Here is a 19380-nt window from a genome sequence, read left to right on the forward strand (position 1 = left end):
ACTCATAATAACAAACACAACTCAAAATTTTATTAAAATTCATAAATTTTTTAAAAAAATTCAGAAAATATTTTTTATTGAATATTGAATATATAAACATTAACATGTGTCAATTGAAAAAAAAAAATTTAATTTTTTTTTATACTGTTTCAATCAACTGGCCAGACGACCGGTGAAATATCCAATAGAATGTCTACTAAGATGACCAATTAGCATAAATTCTCCTGCCTTCAGCTACATTTTCAAAATTGAGTGTGTGATTAATTTTTGAAAATCCATGGCTCAAATCAACCAAACAGAGCCAAATTTAGTTAAACGTTAAAAATAAAATATGGAAAAGTATCCAGTTTTGATTTTTCTTTTTTCTTCTAGAGAGAGAAGAGAGAGAGAGAGAAAGAGGTTCAGCGTCTTCAGACGACTCTTTTTGCTAGTCTCTGCAACTTGCTACGCTTTAGCTTTCTTCTTTCTTAATCAATCTCGAACAAGGGTTAGGGTTTTCTCTCTCTAGATTTGAGTGCTAATAATAAATCACTCATTGATTTTTGGTATGCGAACCCCATTTCTCTCCCTGTTAATGCTCCCACTTGCTTCAAATTTGCTTTCACATTGATTTCACACTAGTATATCATTGTACTAGTTTGTTTTGTTCTGGGTTTCAAGTGATTGTAGTGATTCGTTTGTTTTGAAAAGCATAGCTGGTGTTGTGAATTGTTGTGCTGTGATGAGATCACTGACATTGTACGCATATTTTCCTTTGATTTTCAGGTTGGAGGTTGAGTGATGAGAGGAGGCTCGTTAAAGTGAGGGAATTGAAGAGAAAGGTTGGGTTTTAGACAATGGGTCTCAAGAGATCTGCTATAAAGTGCTTGAATTTGGAGATCTATGTACGGGTCTTTGTGGGGCTTGTTTTGATCTCCACGGCACAAATTTCGCGTGGAGACACTAATCTTGCTGATGGTAAGTGTGGGCTGGAGCATTTCTAATTTTATTGTGCTGTTTGGTTGATTAGAAAATTAGGGGAAGAAAAGAGAAAGAAAAAAGAGGAAAGTTGATTTTTTTTTTTGTTGGGTTGCATATAATGAATAGTCTGATATTCAACATTTTATGCTTTATTATTTTCCTACCTTTTCTCGCCAGCTGAGCAGGGCAATTTATGCAGTCTCCCATCACTTATGAACCTTGGGAATGATAATCTTTAACGATATGAAGCTTTTGCCTCCTAATTTTATTTATTTATTTATTTATTTATTTCCTTTTGGAATTTCTTGTTACTTATGTGCGACTTTTAGATTCGTCTAGTTAATTAAAGCTCTAAACCTGCCTATTCGCACCTTTTTAGTTGACAAGTTCTGAAATTTCTCTCTTGGTTTTTGTCTGGGGTGTCAACATTTATTTTCTCCTATTTGTCTCTATTTTCTCGGCAATGAAAATGACGGTTGGTTTAACTTCCTTTCAATTTTTACATTTTGAAAACAATATACTTTTCTGGAAACTTTCAGCGGAAAATGAATTTCCCAGATTCTTTTTTTCTGCTAGCAAGTATGATGATTTACTTATGCTACGTCTTTTCCCATTGTAAATTTCTCGAAACAATTGCTTATTGGTGGCATTCTTTTATGTTGGTTCAGTTGCTGCAATTAATAGTTTTTATGCTGCACTTGGAAACCCTCTTCTTCCTGGATGGGTTGCTAGTGCTGGAGACCCATGTGCTGAGGCTTGGCAAGGAGTTCAATGTAACACTAACAATTCCGTAATCTCTATGTATGCAATCCCTTCTCTTCCTGCATCTTGAATACTTAATGTTTATGGACAATGTCAACTTTCAATTCTCTTATAATTATCTGGTTTTATAGAACTCTTATTGGTGCCAATTTGGGAGGACAACTGGGTAACGACCTAGGTTCATTTACTTCTATACAAACAATGTATGTGCTTCTCTCTCTCTCTCTCTCTCTAAGTGCATTTGGTGTTTCCATTTTTGATGGATAGTGGTATTGGAAAGACTTAATAGATTCTTCATTGATTTTGCTTTTAAATATCTTCCCTCTTTTTTTGGTTTTTTTGGTTCATTACCAAGTTGCTTGACAAAGTGATAATATTTTGTCAAGGATGAGGATTGAGTGTTATAGTTCCCAATTTCTTTTAATTCTCTTGATGGACTATGTATCTGGATTTTGGGGGGACTATCTATTTCTTATAGTTCAACCCTCATTGGATTGGTAGAACCATCCTGATCAGCTGTCATGGGATCTTTCTCTTATGTGATCTGCAAGATATTTCGATGTTGCCCCAGTTTATACTGTGAAGTGAAGTCCCACATTGCTTAAGTACTAAAGTAATGTGAAGTTAATAAGCATGAGGGCACCTTCACCTCAATAGCTAGCTTTTCGTGTTGATTTCTACCCAATACTGTGTAACACGTACTACTCACATTTCACACTACTGGGGAGGGTTGTCTGCAATACCTTCTCCAGATCATAATGTTTCATTTTTCTTTTAATTCACAGGATATTCAAATTTCTCTATTGATGTTGCCTTTAACATGTGTTGTGTGCCATTATTTTGTGGCAGAGATCTAAGCAACAACCACATTGGGGGTAGCATTCCGACCAATCTTCCAGTTACCTTGCTGACCTTGTATGTGCTACCATATTAAAGAATATTGCATTCAATTCATGTTATACTCAATTTTACCTATGAACTTGGATTTCCTTGTTTTTGGCCATCTACTCTTGCAAAATATATAATAGGCTTTACTTTTGGCAGTTTTCTTTCAGATAACCATTTCACTGGAAGCATCCCAAGTTCTTTATCCTCTCTAAGTCAACTGCAAGCTATGTATGTTTTCACTTTCCTCTTGTTTGTATGTGTTCTGTGAGTTGCTTCCTTTTTCTAAACAGCTTGGTTTTCCTTAGCAGTTGCTTTCTGTGTTTCAGGTCTCTGAATGACAATCAAATAACTGGAGATATACCAGATGCGTTTCAAGGCCTTACAGGATTGGTCAATCTGTAAGCAAATTTCTTTGGCAAGCTTTTCATGGTCAGGTTTACTTTTATAAGTGATTGCCATTTATCTTTGTGCAGAGATTTATCCAGCAACAATTTGAGTGGGCAGCTGCCAACTTCGCTGGAGAATTTGTCATCTCTGACCACTCTGTGAGTAATTTATCTCAGTGAGGCACTTATTTTGCACCTATTCCATCTGTGTGAATAAAGCTAACATAGTGATTGACAGTCATTTGCAGAACAACCAGCTTTCTGGGACTCTTGATGTTTTGCAAGATCTTCCACTCAGAGATTTGTACTTTCTCAACCATGTCACCTTTAAACCTCAGATGGAGTTAAATTTTTCTAGAAATGCTTTTGTTCTGAGGGAAATAACTAAATACTATTTTCAGAAGTTGGTAGGGTGAGATGCTGCTATCTCACAGTTTTCTAACTTGCGTTTTCTTTTTTTCTTTCTTTTTTTATCAGGAACATTGAGAATAATTTGTTTAATGGACCTATACCTGACAAGTTGCTGAGCATTCCTAATTTCAAGTGAGAGCTACAATATGTAAAATTTTGGTTTATTTGTTACTTCTTTTTGTTGCAATTAGAATTTTTGCATAATTTAAAATGGTTTGGGATCAAGTTCGACATCTATGCGTACTTCAATACGTGGGGTTTGGGTCGATAATCGATATTTTAATGTTACTTGATAATTATGCAAAAATTCCCTGAAAACTTCATTACTTGCAGAAGCACCCAAATCATTAGAAAACAAGCAGTCACGTGTTTATGCCCTCAAATCCAGCTGGCCATGGAAATCATATTATTCATACCCGTTGTTGAGAACACTTGACTGCATCTTCGGTTGCCAATTGTTGAGAAGTCTTCACTGCATCTTAGTTTACTAGCTCATTTTTCTGGATGAATGAATTTTGTAGTAGTGTTTGATAGGTTCTCAAAAAGAAGGGCTAAAGTTTTCCAGAAGGACCAAAACAGATAGATTAGACTATGGACACTTTAATGATGTAGTCATGTACATATATGTAATTATCTGCAAATTGCATTGTAGTTGAACAAAATTGTTTTGTGGTGAACCTATTGTTCATTATTGTCCAAAACCCTGCTGAAAATTGCTTTGCGTAAAATGGGGGTACTTCGTTTGTGGTGAACCTAATGTTGCCATGACCACTCCTTTAATGGAGCAAAACGTTTTATTTGATTAGTGCTTATTTGTAGTCATATTGATGTTTCAACTTCATGATTCTGTCTCTCACTTGTTTCAGAAAGTTATTTACAAGTCTCCCTAGAGTCTTTAAAACATTATGAAACAGTTTGCTGTGGGTTTCCTTATTTTTCCTTGAAAGGTTCGCCCAAATTTTGAACAGTTTACTCAGAAATGACTTTCCTCTTTAAACCAATTTTCCAAGCATCTGGGTTCATTTAGAACAATATACAAGTTGTATTGTAGAATAAGCACACAAAAAATAAAAGAAGTATTTTCTTTGTAATTTTTTCTATATTTGATTTTATTTGAAAGTGTTCTAAAAATATATAGACAGTAGACACCATTTCATTTTGTTGTTGATAAAAAAAGAAAAAAGAAAAAAAAAGTAGACACCATTGCACGTTTCACTTCATTGGAAAGATCTGAAATGTGAAATATGGAAAACTCCTTGAATATTCACTCTTTAGGAAATTATGAAAACATCTGAACTGTTTAACTTGTTAATGAAAATATCTAGTAAGATGAGGTAGGTGTAAACTCCAAAGCCATAGAAGCTTATCTAGAAGACCTAATATCACGTAACCTGATAATTTACAAAGGTCAGGCTCCTCAACTAAAGCTGTAAATATGTCTAACCTATCATTTAAAATTTAACTTATTAAAATGTACTTGGCTCACAACAGATGCAGGTAAATGTATGTCCAAAATATAGATTCACATCTAGTGCCATGGCAATGTGCATGGAGTGCAGGTTTTACCAAGTAGCATTGGTGACATATCCTATATAGGTTTCTGAAGCCTCTATTAGAATAATGACGGTGTTGATGAACAATTAAACCCCACTGAAGGTTTCATAGTTATTTGTGTTGTGGTCAATCGTATCTGATGTTTAAGTCAATCACTTACTGTCATATTTTTTTCAGCAAGTGTTTAGAATGTGAAGAGGGGACACCACAGGGGCACTGTAAATCTTTTGTTGTTATGTTATGCTACCGCCTAATTTTAAATTTTATCTGCAGAAAAGATGGGAACCCATTCAACACTACTATTGCTCCATTACCTTCACCCATATCCCCAACAACACCCATATCCCCAACAACACCCACATCCCCAACACCACCTCCAGCACCACCGGTTTCTGGGGCACCATCTTCTGAACAAACCCCTGGGAAAAAGGCTGATGGACCATCTGCACCGGAATCAAATTCTATAAGTACCAAAAGACACTCAACTACCGCAAGGGTAGTTTGGATATCAATTGTTGGGGTGGTGTCATTTATAGTGTTGGTATTATCAATTTTGCTCTGTATGCCATTGTGTCGGAGAGGAAGACCAGAGGCTGACAGAATTTCCAAGCGGCATGAAGTAGCTCCATATTTAGGCAGTAGAGATAATCCCATGGACAGTGAATCCTTGGTTCAACCGAACAATCAAATTGAGAAAGGTAATTATAAGTTTGTTATCCATATTTTATGGCAATCAGTTACTTCCTGTTAAGTTTCTCTTTTTTTGTAATAAATGTCTTTCTTAAAATTCTTTGAGCAGTTCCAAAAGTGGCAGTTGTGAGGCCAAAGGAGGAGCATCAAACAGGGTCGAGAAGAACAAGCTTGATGCCAAAGCCACAAAATGAGAGGGAGCTTAACGTGCAAAGACTGAGTGGAATACCAAAACGGTCTGATCATGAAATTGACATGACCAGATTTGATATTGATTCAATGCGGCCCCCACCCCCACCACCGCCACCTCCTCCACCACCTCCACCTCCTAATTTTGAGAGGGTCATTGTAAATCCAATCGCACCTGCTTCAGCAACTGCAGAGAGGCCTTCCACCAAATCTCAAAGTCCTCAAATTTCTGTGAAGTCTTTCACAATAGCATTTCTTCAGCAATATACAAACAGCTTTTCTCAAGAAAATTTTATTGGAGCAGGCATGCTAGGAAGTGTTTATAGGGCAGAGCTTCCTGATGGAAAGGTTTGATTCTTAAATTAATTTCCTTCTTTGAGAGAGTTTACAGATTGGTTAACTGGGGTGTTTCTTGTGGATATTTTACTACCTTAGACACAATTTTTTTTTTTAAAAAATCTTCCTGTGCTAGATTTAGTTCAGCAGCTTGTGCTTTTAATCTTACCAGCTGTTGATTCTTTTTCCAGTTGCTTTGCATTTGCATGTCCTTGCCCCACCCACCCCGCAGTGATTATTGGAATTATAGAGCAGATATCACTGTTCTGAATTACTGATATCTATGTTTTGAAAATCTTGACTACTGCTATTATTGTTGTCGCAACAAAATTCTATGGCAAAGGCAAACACTAAGAAAAGTAACATCCATTTTAGTCTCCATTAGATGGGGTTTGGGAGGGGTGTATTGGGTATGTCACCTAATTCCTTCCATGTTGTTTGTTGCATTGTTGTTAGTTTTCAGAAACCTGTTTCACGCGTGGTTATCAAAATCCCCGATCCGGATCGTAGGATCTTAAGATCCTACGATTCTAGTTGGGGTAAACAATCTAGATCGCACTAGAATCTTAAATTCAGTAGGATCTTAAAGTGACAACGATCTTAGTCATAAAATCTTGTAGAATCGCACTACAATCCCGATCCTACTAATTTTTTTTTCTTATTATTTATTTTTTTATATGTTAAACTTGGAAAGAGATAGAATAACTCTGTATTCTTTATTATGATCTTAACCAAGTACAATGACTCCTATATATATAGGAGGAGAATAATTACACTTTATAGGATAGATATCAACTAATATATATCTATATACGTAATACAAAGATAACTAGATAAACACACTAACAGATAACTAGATATACACTAACAGCCCTCCGCAAACTCAAGGTGGATAGACATCAACCAACATGAGTTGGGAAACTAAGTCACCGAAATGACCAAGGGGATGAGCCTTGGTGAAGATATCAGCAGGCTGATCAACAGAAGCAATAGAATAGAGATGGATTGTGTCACGAGTAACATGCTGTCGGATAAAATGACAGTCAATGTCAATATGTTTAGTGTGATCATGAAAGACATCATTATGGGCAATTTGAATGGCACCTTGACTGTCACAATAGAGAGAAGTAGCGTCAGTAGAAGCTACACCCATGTCAGCAAGGAGCCATCGGAGCCACAGAAGTTCCTGGGTAGTATTTGTAAGAGCTCAATATTCAGCTTTAGTACTAGAGCGAGCAGTGAGAGTCTGTTTCTTGCTGTGCCAAGAAATAAGAGAATCCCCTAGGAAGAAGCAGAAACCAATAGTAGAACGACGATTAGTGGGATCCCCAGCCCAATCAACATTAGAATAAGCATGAAGCTTGAGAGAGGATAGAGAAGAATAGTGAAGACCATGAAACAGAGTGCCCTTGAGATAGCGAAGAATACGGAGTAGGGCATCATAGTGAGGCGTGCGAGGAGCCGACATATACTGACTGACAATGTGGACAACATATGAAATATCAGGACGAGTAACTGTAAGGTAGATAAGGCTGCCTACCAGCTGCCGGTAGAGTGTAGCATCAGGGAGAAGAATGTCATCTAGAGGAGTAAGACAAGTCTGATGGTCAATTGGAGTAGAAGCAACTTTGCAATCAGTAAGTGCAGTTCGAGCAAGAAGATCGGATGCATATTTGGCCTGAGAGAAAAAATAGCTTGTTGAGTCATGAGAGATTTCAAGACTCAAGAAATAATTGAGAGTACCAAGATCCTTCATCTCAAATTGGCAGCTAAAAAACTGCTTGAGAGTAAGAATACTAGTCTCATCATCACCTGTGATAATCATATCATTGTCATAAAGAAGAAGAGTGGTGCCCTGAGTAGTGGTGCGAATAAATAAAGCCGAGTCATAGGAGTTGGAGGTGAAGCCAAAGTCATGAATAGTAGCACTGGACTTAGCAAACCAAGCATGGGGAGCTTGCTTGAGCCTATATAAAGCAAATTACAGACTTTATATACCGGAACCGTAGATCCAGGAGGGGGTTTCATATAGACTTCCTCAAGAAGAGTACCATTGAGGAAGGCATTTTTTACATCCATTTGAAAAAAGCCCCAGTGACAAGCAACAGCAACAACAATCAAGCTACGGATAGAAGTGAGGCGAGCAACAGGAGCAAAAGGTTCCTCATAATCAATACCATATTCTTGAGTGAAGCCTCGAGCAACCAAACGAGCTTTATATCGCTCAACAGATCCATTAGAACGAGTCTTGATTTTATAAATCCATTTACATCCGATTGTAGTCTTACCAGGGAAAAGGTCAACAACATTCCAAGTATGAGTTTTGTCTAATGCTTGCAATTCATCAGTCATAGCTTGCTGTCAAAAAGGGTTAGAACATTAGGTTGTGTTACCCTTTGTGGACGACTAGAATAAGGAGGCTGGAAAGAAGATGAGCAAAATGGTGAAGACTCATTAAGGGGTGATGGAGCCAAAGAAACACTATGAGGACATTAGGGAGTACAGGCCCGGCGGGATTAGGCGTAGGCAATGGTGTTTCTGGAGGAGGAGGACCTGCATTAAAATCATCAGGAAAAAGATCTATAGAGGGATCAATAAAGTGAAGAGTGGAAGTTGGAGAAGATAAGTGAAAGGGAGAAAGAGAGGCAAACATTTTATGTTCTCAAAAGACTACGAAGTGAGAGATACGAAAATGCTTAGAAATGGGATCCCAACACTGATAACCTTTATGTTTAATTCTATTCCCAAGAAAACAACACAGACGAGAACGATGTTCTAGTTTGGTGTGTTCATGAGGTTGGAGAAGAACAAATTATGCAGACCCAAAAACCCGAAGGCGGTGTAAGAAGGAGAAGTGTTGTACAATCGCTCATAGGGTGTTTGATTATGAAGGACCGGGGTGGGGACATAATTGATAGTGTAAACAGCAGTAAGAGCAGCTTCCCCCTAAAAAGTTTCAGGACAAGAGGAAGAAATGAGAAGAGCCCGAGTAGTATCAAGAATATGCCTATGTTTTCGTTCAGCATGTCCATTTTGTTGAGACGTGCCATCACATGAACGATGAGGCTGTGTACCATGACTTTGAAAAAAGGGTAAAAAGTCTAAATCCCTATATTCCATAGCATTATCAGAATGGAAGATTTTTATAGTTTTGGAAAACTGGGTTTGAACCATTATGGCAAAATTGTAAAAAAGTTGTTTAAGTTCAGAACAATTTTTCATAAGAAATATCCAAGTATAACGAGAAAAATCATCAACAAAATAACAAAATAGCGAGATCCCCCCATGGTAAGTGTAGGAGATGGGCCCCAAATATCAAAATGCATAAGATTAAAAGGAGCACAAGAAACATAATTAATTTTATTAAAAGATAAAAGCCGGCTGTTTGGTAAGTTGACAAGGTAAACAATCTAAAGTGTCTGAAGGGACATGACCTAACTGACCACTAGAAATTAAAGATTGTAACCGACTAACAAAAATATGACTTAACCGACAATGCCAAAGATGAAACGGTGATAAGGTAGAGGAAGATGAGGATGAGGCAGAGGTAGGGGCAGCCAATGGAGTGGAGACTGGAACATGAAGATAAAGGAGTTCACAGAGACGTCATGCTTACGGCCGATCCCAAGGGTCTGTCCCGTCTGAGGGTCCTGCACCAAACAACCATTAGTAGAAAAGGTGACAGTTAGGCCATGTTCACATAACTAACTAATGGAAATAAGGTTTAAAGTGAGAGCAGGAATAAGATAAACATATGATAAGGACAAATGAGATGTAGGGATAGAACCAATATGACTCACAGACATGAGAGAACCATCATCAATATGTATGAAAGGAATATGAAGAGAAGAAGATGTGGAAGAAAAAATAGTAGAGTCATGGTTACAAGAAGCAGAGTCAAAATACCAAAAAGATGTACCTGAGGTAATAGACAAAGCAGTAGAAGGAGGATTACTAGAGGTGATAGAAACTGTTTAATTAGGGTTTCGTTTGGGAGAAGACTGGGGTGGAAGGATCCAAAGGGTCAGAAGAGGAGAAGTCCTCAGAAGTAGTAGCAGTGTGACGAGCAGGCATAGACCAAGACTGATTCCCAGAATGGTGAGACCAGCTCTGAGAGTGAGATCCATGAGAGGATGATCCAGTAAAGGATGGATGTGATGGGTTGCGAAAACAATCTTGTTGGAGATGACCTGGGGCAATTTTGTTATAGTAGCGGCAAGACTTGATTGAACAATGAACCAAAAGATGAGCAGAAGAGAGCCTGCGATTTGAAAATAAATGTACTGAGGAGTCTGTGGAAGAGAAAAGGAACTCCGTAACTGAGTGGCCAGAACTGAGTCCATATGTGAAGTAAAGAAGGGACCAAGACGAGTCTCCTCAGATAGAAGCTCAGATACAGCTTGCTCTAGAGAAGGCAAGGGAGTGCGATGCAGGAGAGATGCACGTACCGGCTCAAAATGAGAGGTGAGAGCCATGAGAAACTGAACCAACCGTTGTTGATTGCGATACTCAAGACATAGAGCAGCATTTTCATGATGAGGCTAGGGAGGCTTAGAAAAAGCAAGCTAATCCCAAACAGAATATATTTGAGACAAAAAATCATTAATAGACTGACCAGGCTCCTGTTGCATGCGATGGAGGTGATTCTAAAGTCGATACTAATGTGCAAGACCAGTAGTTTGATACCGTTCTTTGAGAAAGTCCCAAATATCTTTAGCAAGGGTAGAAACCGAGTCAAGTTGAAAGCGACCAAACTGAAGGTTGATAGATGTGACAGAGATTTCAGAACCAAGCAATAATCTGATAATTTTTACTGGCAAATTTGGCTGCAATTTCCTCAGCCTCCTTTGTTGGTTTAGACACACCCCCAGTAGTAATGTGCCATAATTTCTTACCTTTGAGAAATCTAGACATGGCTTGGGCCTAGAGAACATAATTAGAGCCGTCAAGAATGATAGAAATAGGATGAGCAGAGTCGGAGCGATCTATGATGGTTTAGAATCAAGGCAAAAATAGAAAACAACACGATAAAAGTAAAATTAGAAAAACAGAGCATACCAGTGAGTTGGGAAGGTCGAAAAGAGACGGGAACCCGGCCAAAACAATCAAATACAGCCCAAAAAGAGATGAAAAAGCCCAAAAGAAGGGTCCAAACTAAGGCTGACGTCAGTAGCAGAGGCGGGCTACGTCAGCAAGAGGGAGCAGAGGCACGACGCACGGTAAGGAGCAGAGGCGCGGCACACGTTGGCAGGGGAGGCGCAGGAGAAGGGCTGACGTCAAGCACACGTCATCGGCTTGAGTAGGCGACTGGCGTGGATCGGCGGTTGACGGAAGCAACTAATGGAAGTGGCTGACGTAAGTGTTGCACAGAGACGCGAGTGAATGTTCGTTGGCGAGTGGCGATGGAAGACAGTGACGCAATGACGATAGAGGCGGCGCGTGAGAGCGCGTGAATGGGCTGTTGAGGACAATTTTGGCGGCGTTGGAATCTGGAAGAAATTCCGAGCAAGATGATGGGAGTGGATGGGATAGCCTGACAGTGTGCAATCAGTATCCAAAAGTAAAACCCACAAACAAGATGATGTATTCTGGTGCTGAACAGGAGAACGAAGAGAGAAAAAAATAAAATAAAATTTATAGCTCTGATACCCTGTTAAACTTGTAAAGAGAGAGATTAACTCTATGTTCTTTATTATGATCTTAACCAAGTACAATGACTCCTATATATATAGGAGGAGAATATTTACACTTAACAGGATAGATATCAACTAATATATATATCTATATACATAATACAAAGATAACTAGATATACACTAACATTATATATGTATGTATATGTGTATATTTATATAAGAAATTTGACTATAAACTCTTTCTCCAAGTATCTCATTTAATTTATGTTATAACATAAAAGATGTATTATATCAAATTTATAATTTTTCTTTAATGATTTTGAAGTTATTTAAGATACATTATCATTATGGATAATTTTTTGTTTTATTTTACATTGAAAGTAGAATCTTACGATCTTCGATCCGATTCACAAGTCTCTCCCAACGATCCTACCTAGGATCCCAATTTTAACAACCTTGGTTTCACGATGCTAGGTTTATTTATTTATTGTGTCTGTTTTCTTTTCCTTCCCCCTTTTTTCAAGCCATCTCTCATGAAGTGCTTCCTCTAGAAGGTTGTGTTTTTTATACTGGAATAATTGAGTTTCACTTTCACCTCGACTCAGCAGCTGCCCCCACTGTGCTGGCAGGAGATACCCCAATTGAGTTGCACTTGCACCTCAAGCCAACAATTGATGTTTTAATGGTCAGCATAATTGCTGAAATTGATATTGTTTGCACATTGTAACTACCTGTATTAGGTAAGGTTAAAAAAAGATATCTCCACTCCTGGCATTCTGATTTGTTTTTATGTTTTTTGCTGTTACAAATATAGTCTCTACCTGTTCAAATTAATCAGCCTTGTTCAACCAATCTTCTTTCTTTCTTTTGAGAAGAATATAGTCTTCTGGGTTCAATCATTGGTCCAAGTTAAATTAGCAAGTATTTGTATGTTTTATACTTTTATCACTTAGTTCTCTTTAGGTCTAATCTTGGTATATATAAAAAATATTTTCTATGGGTCATTCTTGGGACATCCCCAAATGCATGTCTTTCTCTCTTGCTCTTATATTGGTGTCAACTTGTATGTCAAGCAGTCTGCATCTGCATAGAATTTAATTGACCTCTTATCTTTTTGAATGATGCTGTAGTTACTCGCAGTCAAGAAACTGGACAAGAGAGTTTGCAGTCAGCAGAAAGATGATGAGTTTCTTGATCTGGTGAACAATATAGATAAAATTCGTCATGCTAATGTTGTTGAGCTCATGGGTTATTGTGCTGAGCATGGTCAAAGGCTTTTGATCTATGAATATTGCAATAACGGCACACTGCAGGATGCTTTGCACTCAGATGATGAATTCAAGAAACAACTTTCGTGGAATAACCGCATCCGGATGGCCCTTGGAGCTGCTAGAGCCTTAGAGTAAGTCAAGCAACTACTGAATAACTGTTTCTGACCCAACTTGTTAATTATCTCTTACTTTAGTGGATATGCTGTTATATCTTGAACTTCTTTTGGTTAAATTCCTGATATCTAATTTTTCAACATCTGTATATGTCAATTGGTTTGGGTTTGAGAAAGGGGGTGAATGAAGAAAACAAAGTGGTGAATAGCGAACGGAAAAATTGTATCAAATGGGAGCTTATTAATAAGCCATATTATCTATTTTCCAGTCATTAAATTTTATATTGGAGGCACCAAAAGAAGGTTTTTGACCTTCAAAATGGTTCATGCACTTCACAAATGGAAGGGGCTGGGGAGGGGTAAGGTGGAGGACAGTGGCATTCTTGTTTTCTTACCCTTGCATGAATAACTGCTAAAATAGTATTTCATCAGGTTTATTAATATTTTTCGTTGTTCTATGCAATGAAGGTATCTACATGAGATCTGTGAGCCACCTATTATCCACAGGAACTTCAAATCTGCCAATGTTCTCCTCGATGATGATCTTGCTGTACTTGTCTCTGATTGTGGGTTGGCTCCTTTAATATCGTCAGGCTCCGTGAGTCAGGTAAGTCATGATATTAGTGTCATTTACTTTTTTAATTCTACATATTTAGTATCTTCATCAAGTAGCATCAAAAGGTTGGACTGTTTAGGAATCCATGTAGTTGAAGGTTTGTTAGACTAAGCCACTGCATCAAACGATAATGAGCAAAATGAAGAGAAGGCTTAGTACATGGTGAGGGTCAAGGGCAAGAGACTACTATATTTTCATTGATACCAATGGTTGATTTGGCTCCAACAATAATTAGAGAAGCAACTTAGGGATGAATGTAATCTGTTTTGGAAAGAATATTGGATGTTCATGGTAAGGGGAAAAAAAAAAATGAAGGGAAAATGGATTTTCCTGCCTGTTTCAATGTTGTACTCGTGAACACTTCAGTTGATGGCTAGCTCCAAGGAGATCTTGCAGCGTATAGGTCATTTTTTGTGATGGTCATTGCCTATCGATCCACACCTGTTTCTTTTCTTTACACTGTGTTTGGTTGGGGGATTTGAGAAAGGATTTGGAAAGGGAAATGAAAAAGAAATGTGAAATGTGAATGAAATATACTTACATTTCACCTAGTTTCACACACCTTTTCCCTTCCTTTTTTCAAATTCCTTCCCAAATCTCCCAACCAAACACAGTATTAATGTGACGAAAAGTATGACAGATCAGTCATAGAGTTCAGAATTGTCTACTTACTTTAGGTTTTAATCTTGGAGTGGCATTGATGATGTGGCAATCTATTATTATTCGCTCCTCAAGTGTTGGCGTTCCACTTAAGAGAGTCTTCTAATTTTGAAGAGAAAAGTAATAATTTACACAACTAGCTTGCTGCTGTCTGTTCGTTTAGATGAGAGAAAAGCCTTATATGGAAAAACAATTTAGACCTTGTCTATAGCAATGTAGAAAGTTGATTTTCAAAATGGTATTTGAGAAACCTCATTATTGACGTAGTGATATGACATGATTGAATTTGATGTCCCTAATTTTGTTTCGATAAGATAAATTGAGCCCAATTTGACTGAAATTATAGCTTGTAGAATAATACAATAGCTAATCAAGTAAGATAAAATGTTCAACACAGTTGATGAAGTGCCTCATGGCATTGAGACTAAAGACATGGTTTCCAAGGTGGTTAAAGGATAGAAATGGTGATATAGTTACTAGTTAGCTGGAGGTCCAATGGCTACAATCAAAGGTTTTGAGAGTAACAATAGTTACTAGTTGGTTGGAGGTCTAATGGCTACTGTGGGTGTTGATTTTTGACCACACAACAACCGAACAAGGGAACTCAGCTGGAGAGCACCGACAGAATAGATTAAGCCCAACAATCTGTAATAAGAAGATGAGATTACCGCAGTGGTTCACCACCCGGGGGCACTCGGACGATCAGGTCAGTTATCTCTTAAAGATATCAAACCAAGTATGCAACTCACAAGTTACCGCTCTGAGACTCACGGGGGTGCCTCTCTTTTATAGCCATTAGTGCCCAAATTCCTTAGAAGCCTCACTTCATAAGACTCAAGCACATAATGTTTATCTTGGACTCCCAGCTAGGTAGGTATAAATTCCCTAAGAATTTTATCCTTATCCAAAACTAGAACCCTCCTTCGTCTAGGATTTCTGCCCCTTATCTGCTTATCTCGGAATTCGGCATCTCCGCAGATAACCTCGGCCTAGCCGAGATCACCTCGGCAAGCATGATCAGGCCATGTGACACCTCGGTTGACACTTCGGCGCCACCTGAGCCACGTGCTATCACTCACAAAATACTTCCCCACAGCTACAATCAAAGGTAGATGAGAATAACACTTTGAATCCAAGGCTTACTATGTAAAAATCAGACTTTAGGACTTATTTTTGCAATTTTGACCAAGCAAGGCTCACCACTAGGCTCAAAACCAAGCCCTAAAAAAGTAGGAAAATACGAAGAAAACAACGTACGAAATCTGAAATTTTATTCTCCAAAAAAACCTCCTTAAAAGAGTTAGTACAGCTATATGTGACGAGCGAAGTACTAACATGTTGAAGTACTTGGAAATGAAGAAAATTATAGATGACGGACAAGGTGAGAAGTGGCTTACATGCAGTCACTTGGTAACAAGCAAGTGACAAGTAGGATTTATCATATATGCAACCCTTCATTGATGAAGAAGTGCCAAGTAGCTTGCAGTCACATGATTGACCACTGGTGACAAGTTGCTACAATTAACTACCCCAAAGACAAATGTTTATAAGTAGCCATCTCAAAGGAGGTTTACCATACAACTAAGGGAACTCACAAAAATACACCAAATGACAAAAATCCTGTAGTACATTGGGTAAATTCAAAACTATTATTTAATCTTACAACTCGAGAGAGAGAGAGAGAGAGAGAGAGAGAGAGAGAGAGAAATCAGCTCCTTAAATTATTTTCTTCCTATCTTGCAGAGTGCAATAAATAACTTTTTCCACCAAAAATAGCCTTGGATCTCGACCACATCAATGGCTTTGGGGTTCTGATCCCATCTTGATGGTCAAGGCAGTGTGTGCTTATCACTATTTGGCCAAATTGATTTCACTTGGGCATTATATTGTCTATGTGCTTGATTTTCAATGGTGGGACTGAAAATTGGTTAACTTTGTCTAGAAGAAGGTTTGCAAGCCCATCTTGGTCACATACATTTCAATGAAGACGTAGAAATGTATTTGTTATAAAGAGGACTGGTGATGTCAATCAAATAAATTATGTACGAATAGTTGTAACTAAAACTTGGAATTGTAATGTTTACATAAAGCAGTGCCCTGGAGCTCAAATTTAGTTCTAAATGTCAGTTACTTTACATTTTGCTTAGTATGCATGAATATTTATGTTTGTTTTTTTTAAATTTACATTTCTTAAAAATGTTTGAAAGTTGCCTTGTTTTGTTTTGGAACTTACTGCCCTTAATAATTCCATATTGTGCAAATTCTTCAGTAAATTGACTAACCAATATTACAGTCACACTGAGACCTTGCAAAATTTCCCCCTTTATTTCCCTGGAAACAAATGGAGCCTCATTTCAGTCTGATAATGTTATATTTACTCAGTTGTCGGGACAGCTCCTAACAGTTTATGGTTACGGAGCTCCAGAATTTGAGTCAGGAATTTATACCACGAAGAGTGATGTTTACAGCTTTGGAGTGGTGATGTTAGAACTCTTGACTGGAAGAAAGTCATATGACAGGTAAAAAGAGTAAAGTTGAATCATATTGGGTTTGATGTTTTGCCTATTCTTTGCAACTAACTTTTATCTTCTTCAAAATAATGTTTAGCACGCGAAATCGAGCAGAGCAAATTTTGGTGAGATGGGCAATCCCTCAGCTTCATGACATTGATGCTTTGTCAAGGATGGTTGATCCTTCTTTACATGGAGAATACACTGCTAAATCGTTGTCACACTTCGCTGACATTATTTCCCGATGTGTTCAGGTGAGTGCTTTGTGATGTTGGTATGAAGTTTGAGTTATATGTGTATATAGTCATTATTCTTCTGCCAATGGACACCAAGGGGCTCAAAATTTTAGGTTGGCGGTTCTATGTTTGTGTTGAGAGAGAATTTTACAATCATTTTAAGCATGGGAAATCCACACCCATTTCAGGTCCAATACTTTCTTGCAATCCCTGAAGTTTCTCCATTTCAGTGACTGTACTTTGGAACTGCTGAGGTCTCCATTCAAATTCAAAGTTGTCTACCTAACCTTCAGTCTATGAACCTGATAATTTGCCCGGGAAAAAAATATCAAACATAAAAAACCATGAGTGTAGTTTAACGCTGTGTTTGGATTGAGTGATTTGTAGAGAAAAGAAAAGAAATGGAGAGATATGTATTTCTCTTGTTTGGATAACTGAAGTGGAGAGAAATTGGGAGAAATGGAGAGAAACCCATTTCTCTTATAACTCTCATTTTCAATCTTTCCAAAAATGGAGAGATTGGGAGAGAAGATTCTTATATGTTCATAATACTAATTTTGTCCCTGTAGAAATAAAATAAATAAAATGACTGACAAAATATAAAAAGGTTATTTTGGTAATATAACATAAAACAATTTATTTTCTTTTTACTTATGAAATCTAACCAAACAAGAAGAAAAGAAATCACAATCATTTTTTTTTTTTATTTCTTATTTATCCAAACAAGGAGAGAAATCACAGTCATTTCTTTTCTTTTCTTTTATAACTTAAGTAATCATTTATTTTCTTTTCTCTCCTAGGTTCCCAAACATAGTGTAAGTCATAGGAGGAAATAAATTGCCGCATAAATGACGCTTTGGCAAAATCTTTTCTACATGTGTATAGTAGGTGATGAGAGTGAGATAATAACAAAAAGATGCGTACACATTCACACATAGACATATACAATCCAAACATGCAAAAGTGGAAAACCCACAATCCTTTTATTAAAGGTGATGAAGTATCAAATCCACTTCCTATACATGTGATGGGTTTTACCAGGCTCTTCGTAATGATAGTGCAAAAAAAATAACCCCATCACATTTAAGAAATTAATTGACATTTTGATGTCTGTCTGTGCAGTGCACCAAAGTTCAGGCTGCTTGGCTCAGTTGGTGATAGTAATTTGTTAACATATAACCCATTTTGAGTTTCATTGTTATCGTCTTTTTCTTTTTTAGCTTTTGTGATATTATGCAATGGTAATGCACAATCCACATTTATGGTTGTGTGCTTATTTTCCTTTGTTTCTCTTCAAACTGGACAGAGCTAACATTGAACTCCTTTTGCAGACGCAGCCTGAGTATAGGCCACCAATGTCTGAAGTTGTTTTGGACCTCGTACAAGTGTTACGGAGGGAGTCTCCAACTAGATTGGATGGGGACTGACTTGGATTAGGCAGTGCACGACACACTGGTAATTGAGCTCATGAATAGTGAAGATGGCAAAGGTTTGATTTTCCAGATTTGAACCCATGAACATACATCTGTAAACATGCTGCAGAGTTGACGTCCCTGCTAACACAGCCCACAGTTCACATATCAAAACCGTGCCCATCGAAAAATGTTCTGGAAATCAGATACAGATAGTTTTGGTTGTGATTGGTTGTCCTTATTCTTTGGGCCAATTGTGTTCATTTAAACTATGCAAGGATGGCTTATGCTGCATAAAATTTCCTAACCCAGTCATTTAATAATGTTTATTTATGATATAATTGTTGATAGTGATGTTTGATTGTTCCCCAGGATTGTTTTCCTATTGTTTGATTAGATTTTGTTTAACTGAAGAATGATATTCATAAATTCATTTGTAGGGAAGACCGAGTACAATTTATGAATCTTGTGGTAGTTACGATGTTTCCCAGTGTGTTTCTTTCATGACATGCTATGGCTTACGTAGGTTTATTTTGGTGATTCAAACATTCAATTTGTGGAAATATTTGAAAAAAATGAGGTTGGTCTTAATTGTTAATATATATATATATATATGGGGTTTATTTTTTCAAAGGTTATTGTTATATGTGCCCTTATGACAATTAAAAATGTTAAGGTAACTTAAAAAATGTTGTAAGGAGTGTTTTGGAAAGTTGGTAAAAAGTTAATTTTTTAGTTTTTTTGACCTTTT

The 19380-nt window shown here is 37.4% G+C and overlaps 1 protein-coding gene across 2 annotated transcripts; it reads left to right on the top strand.

Moving 5' to 3' along the window:
- Window positions 1–195: 195 nt before the first annotated feature.
- Window positions 196–19114, top strand: LOC114314287 (protein STRUBBELIG-RECEPTOR FAMILY 3). Of its 2 annotated transcripts, none has more exons than XM_028260766.2 (17): window positions 196–487; window positions 766–957; window positions 1629–1761; window positions 1854–1925; window positions 2572–2637; window positions 2767–2838; window positions 2937–3008; window positions 3084–3155; window positions 3235–3300; window positions 3474–3539; window positions 5235–5659; window positions 5761–6188; window positions 12942–13213; window positions 13664–13802; window positions 16854–16990; window positions 17079–17235; window positions 18549–19114. In XM_028260766.2, exons 2-17 carry the CDS (start codon window positions 837–839, stop codon window positions 18642–18644), a joined length of 2394 nt encoding a protein of 797 aa, XP_028116567.1. In that variant the 5' UTR covers window positions 196–487; window positions 766–836; the 3' UTR covers window positions 18645–19114. The 2 variants fall into 2 exon arrangements, with proteins under 2 accessions (XP_028116567.1, XP_028116566.1); XM_028260765.2 differs by having other exon boundaries at window positions 245–545.
- Window positions 19115–19380: the final 266 nt, after the last annotated feature.

Source organism: Camellia sinensis, chromosome 8, assembly GCF_055761805.1.
Source record: "Camellia sinensis isolate YWXY chromosome 8, ASM5576180v1, whole genome shotgun sequence".
Lineage (NCBI taxonomy): Eukaryota > Viridiplantae > Streptophyta > Magnoliopsida > Ericales > Theaceae > Camellia > Camellia sinensis.

Bases quoted from the DNA above. Each gene is read 5' to 3' on its own strand.
- LOC114314287 (XM_028260766.2), top strand. From the start codon at position 837: ATGGGTCTCAAGAGATCTGCTATAAAGTGCTTGAATTTGGAGATCTAT. The intron at 2,839-2,936 runs GTATGTTTTCAC...TCTGTGTTTCAG, and splicing joins CTAAGTCAACTGCAAGCTAT to GTCTCTGAATGACAATCAAA. The intron at 5,660-5,760 runs GTAATTATAAGT...TTCTTTGAGCAG, and splicing joins GAACAATCAAATTGAGAAAG to TTCCAAAAGTGGCAGTTGTG.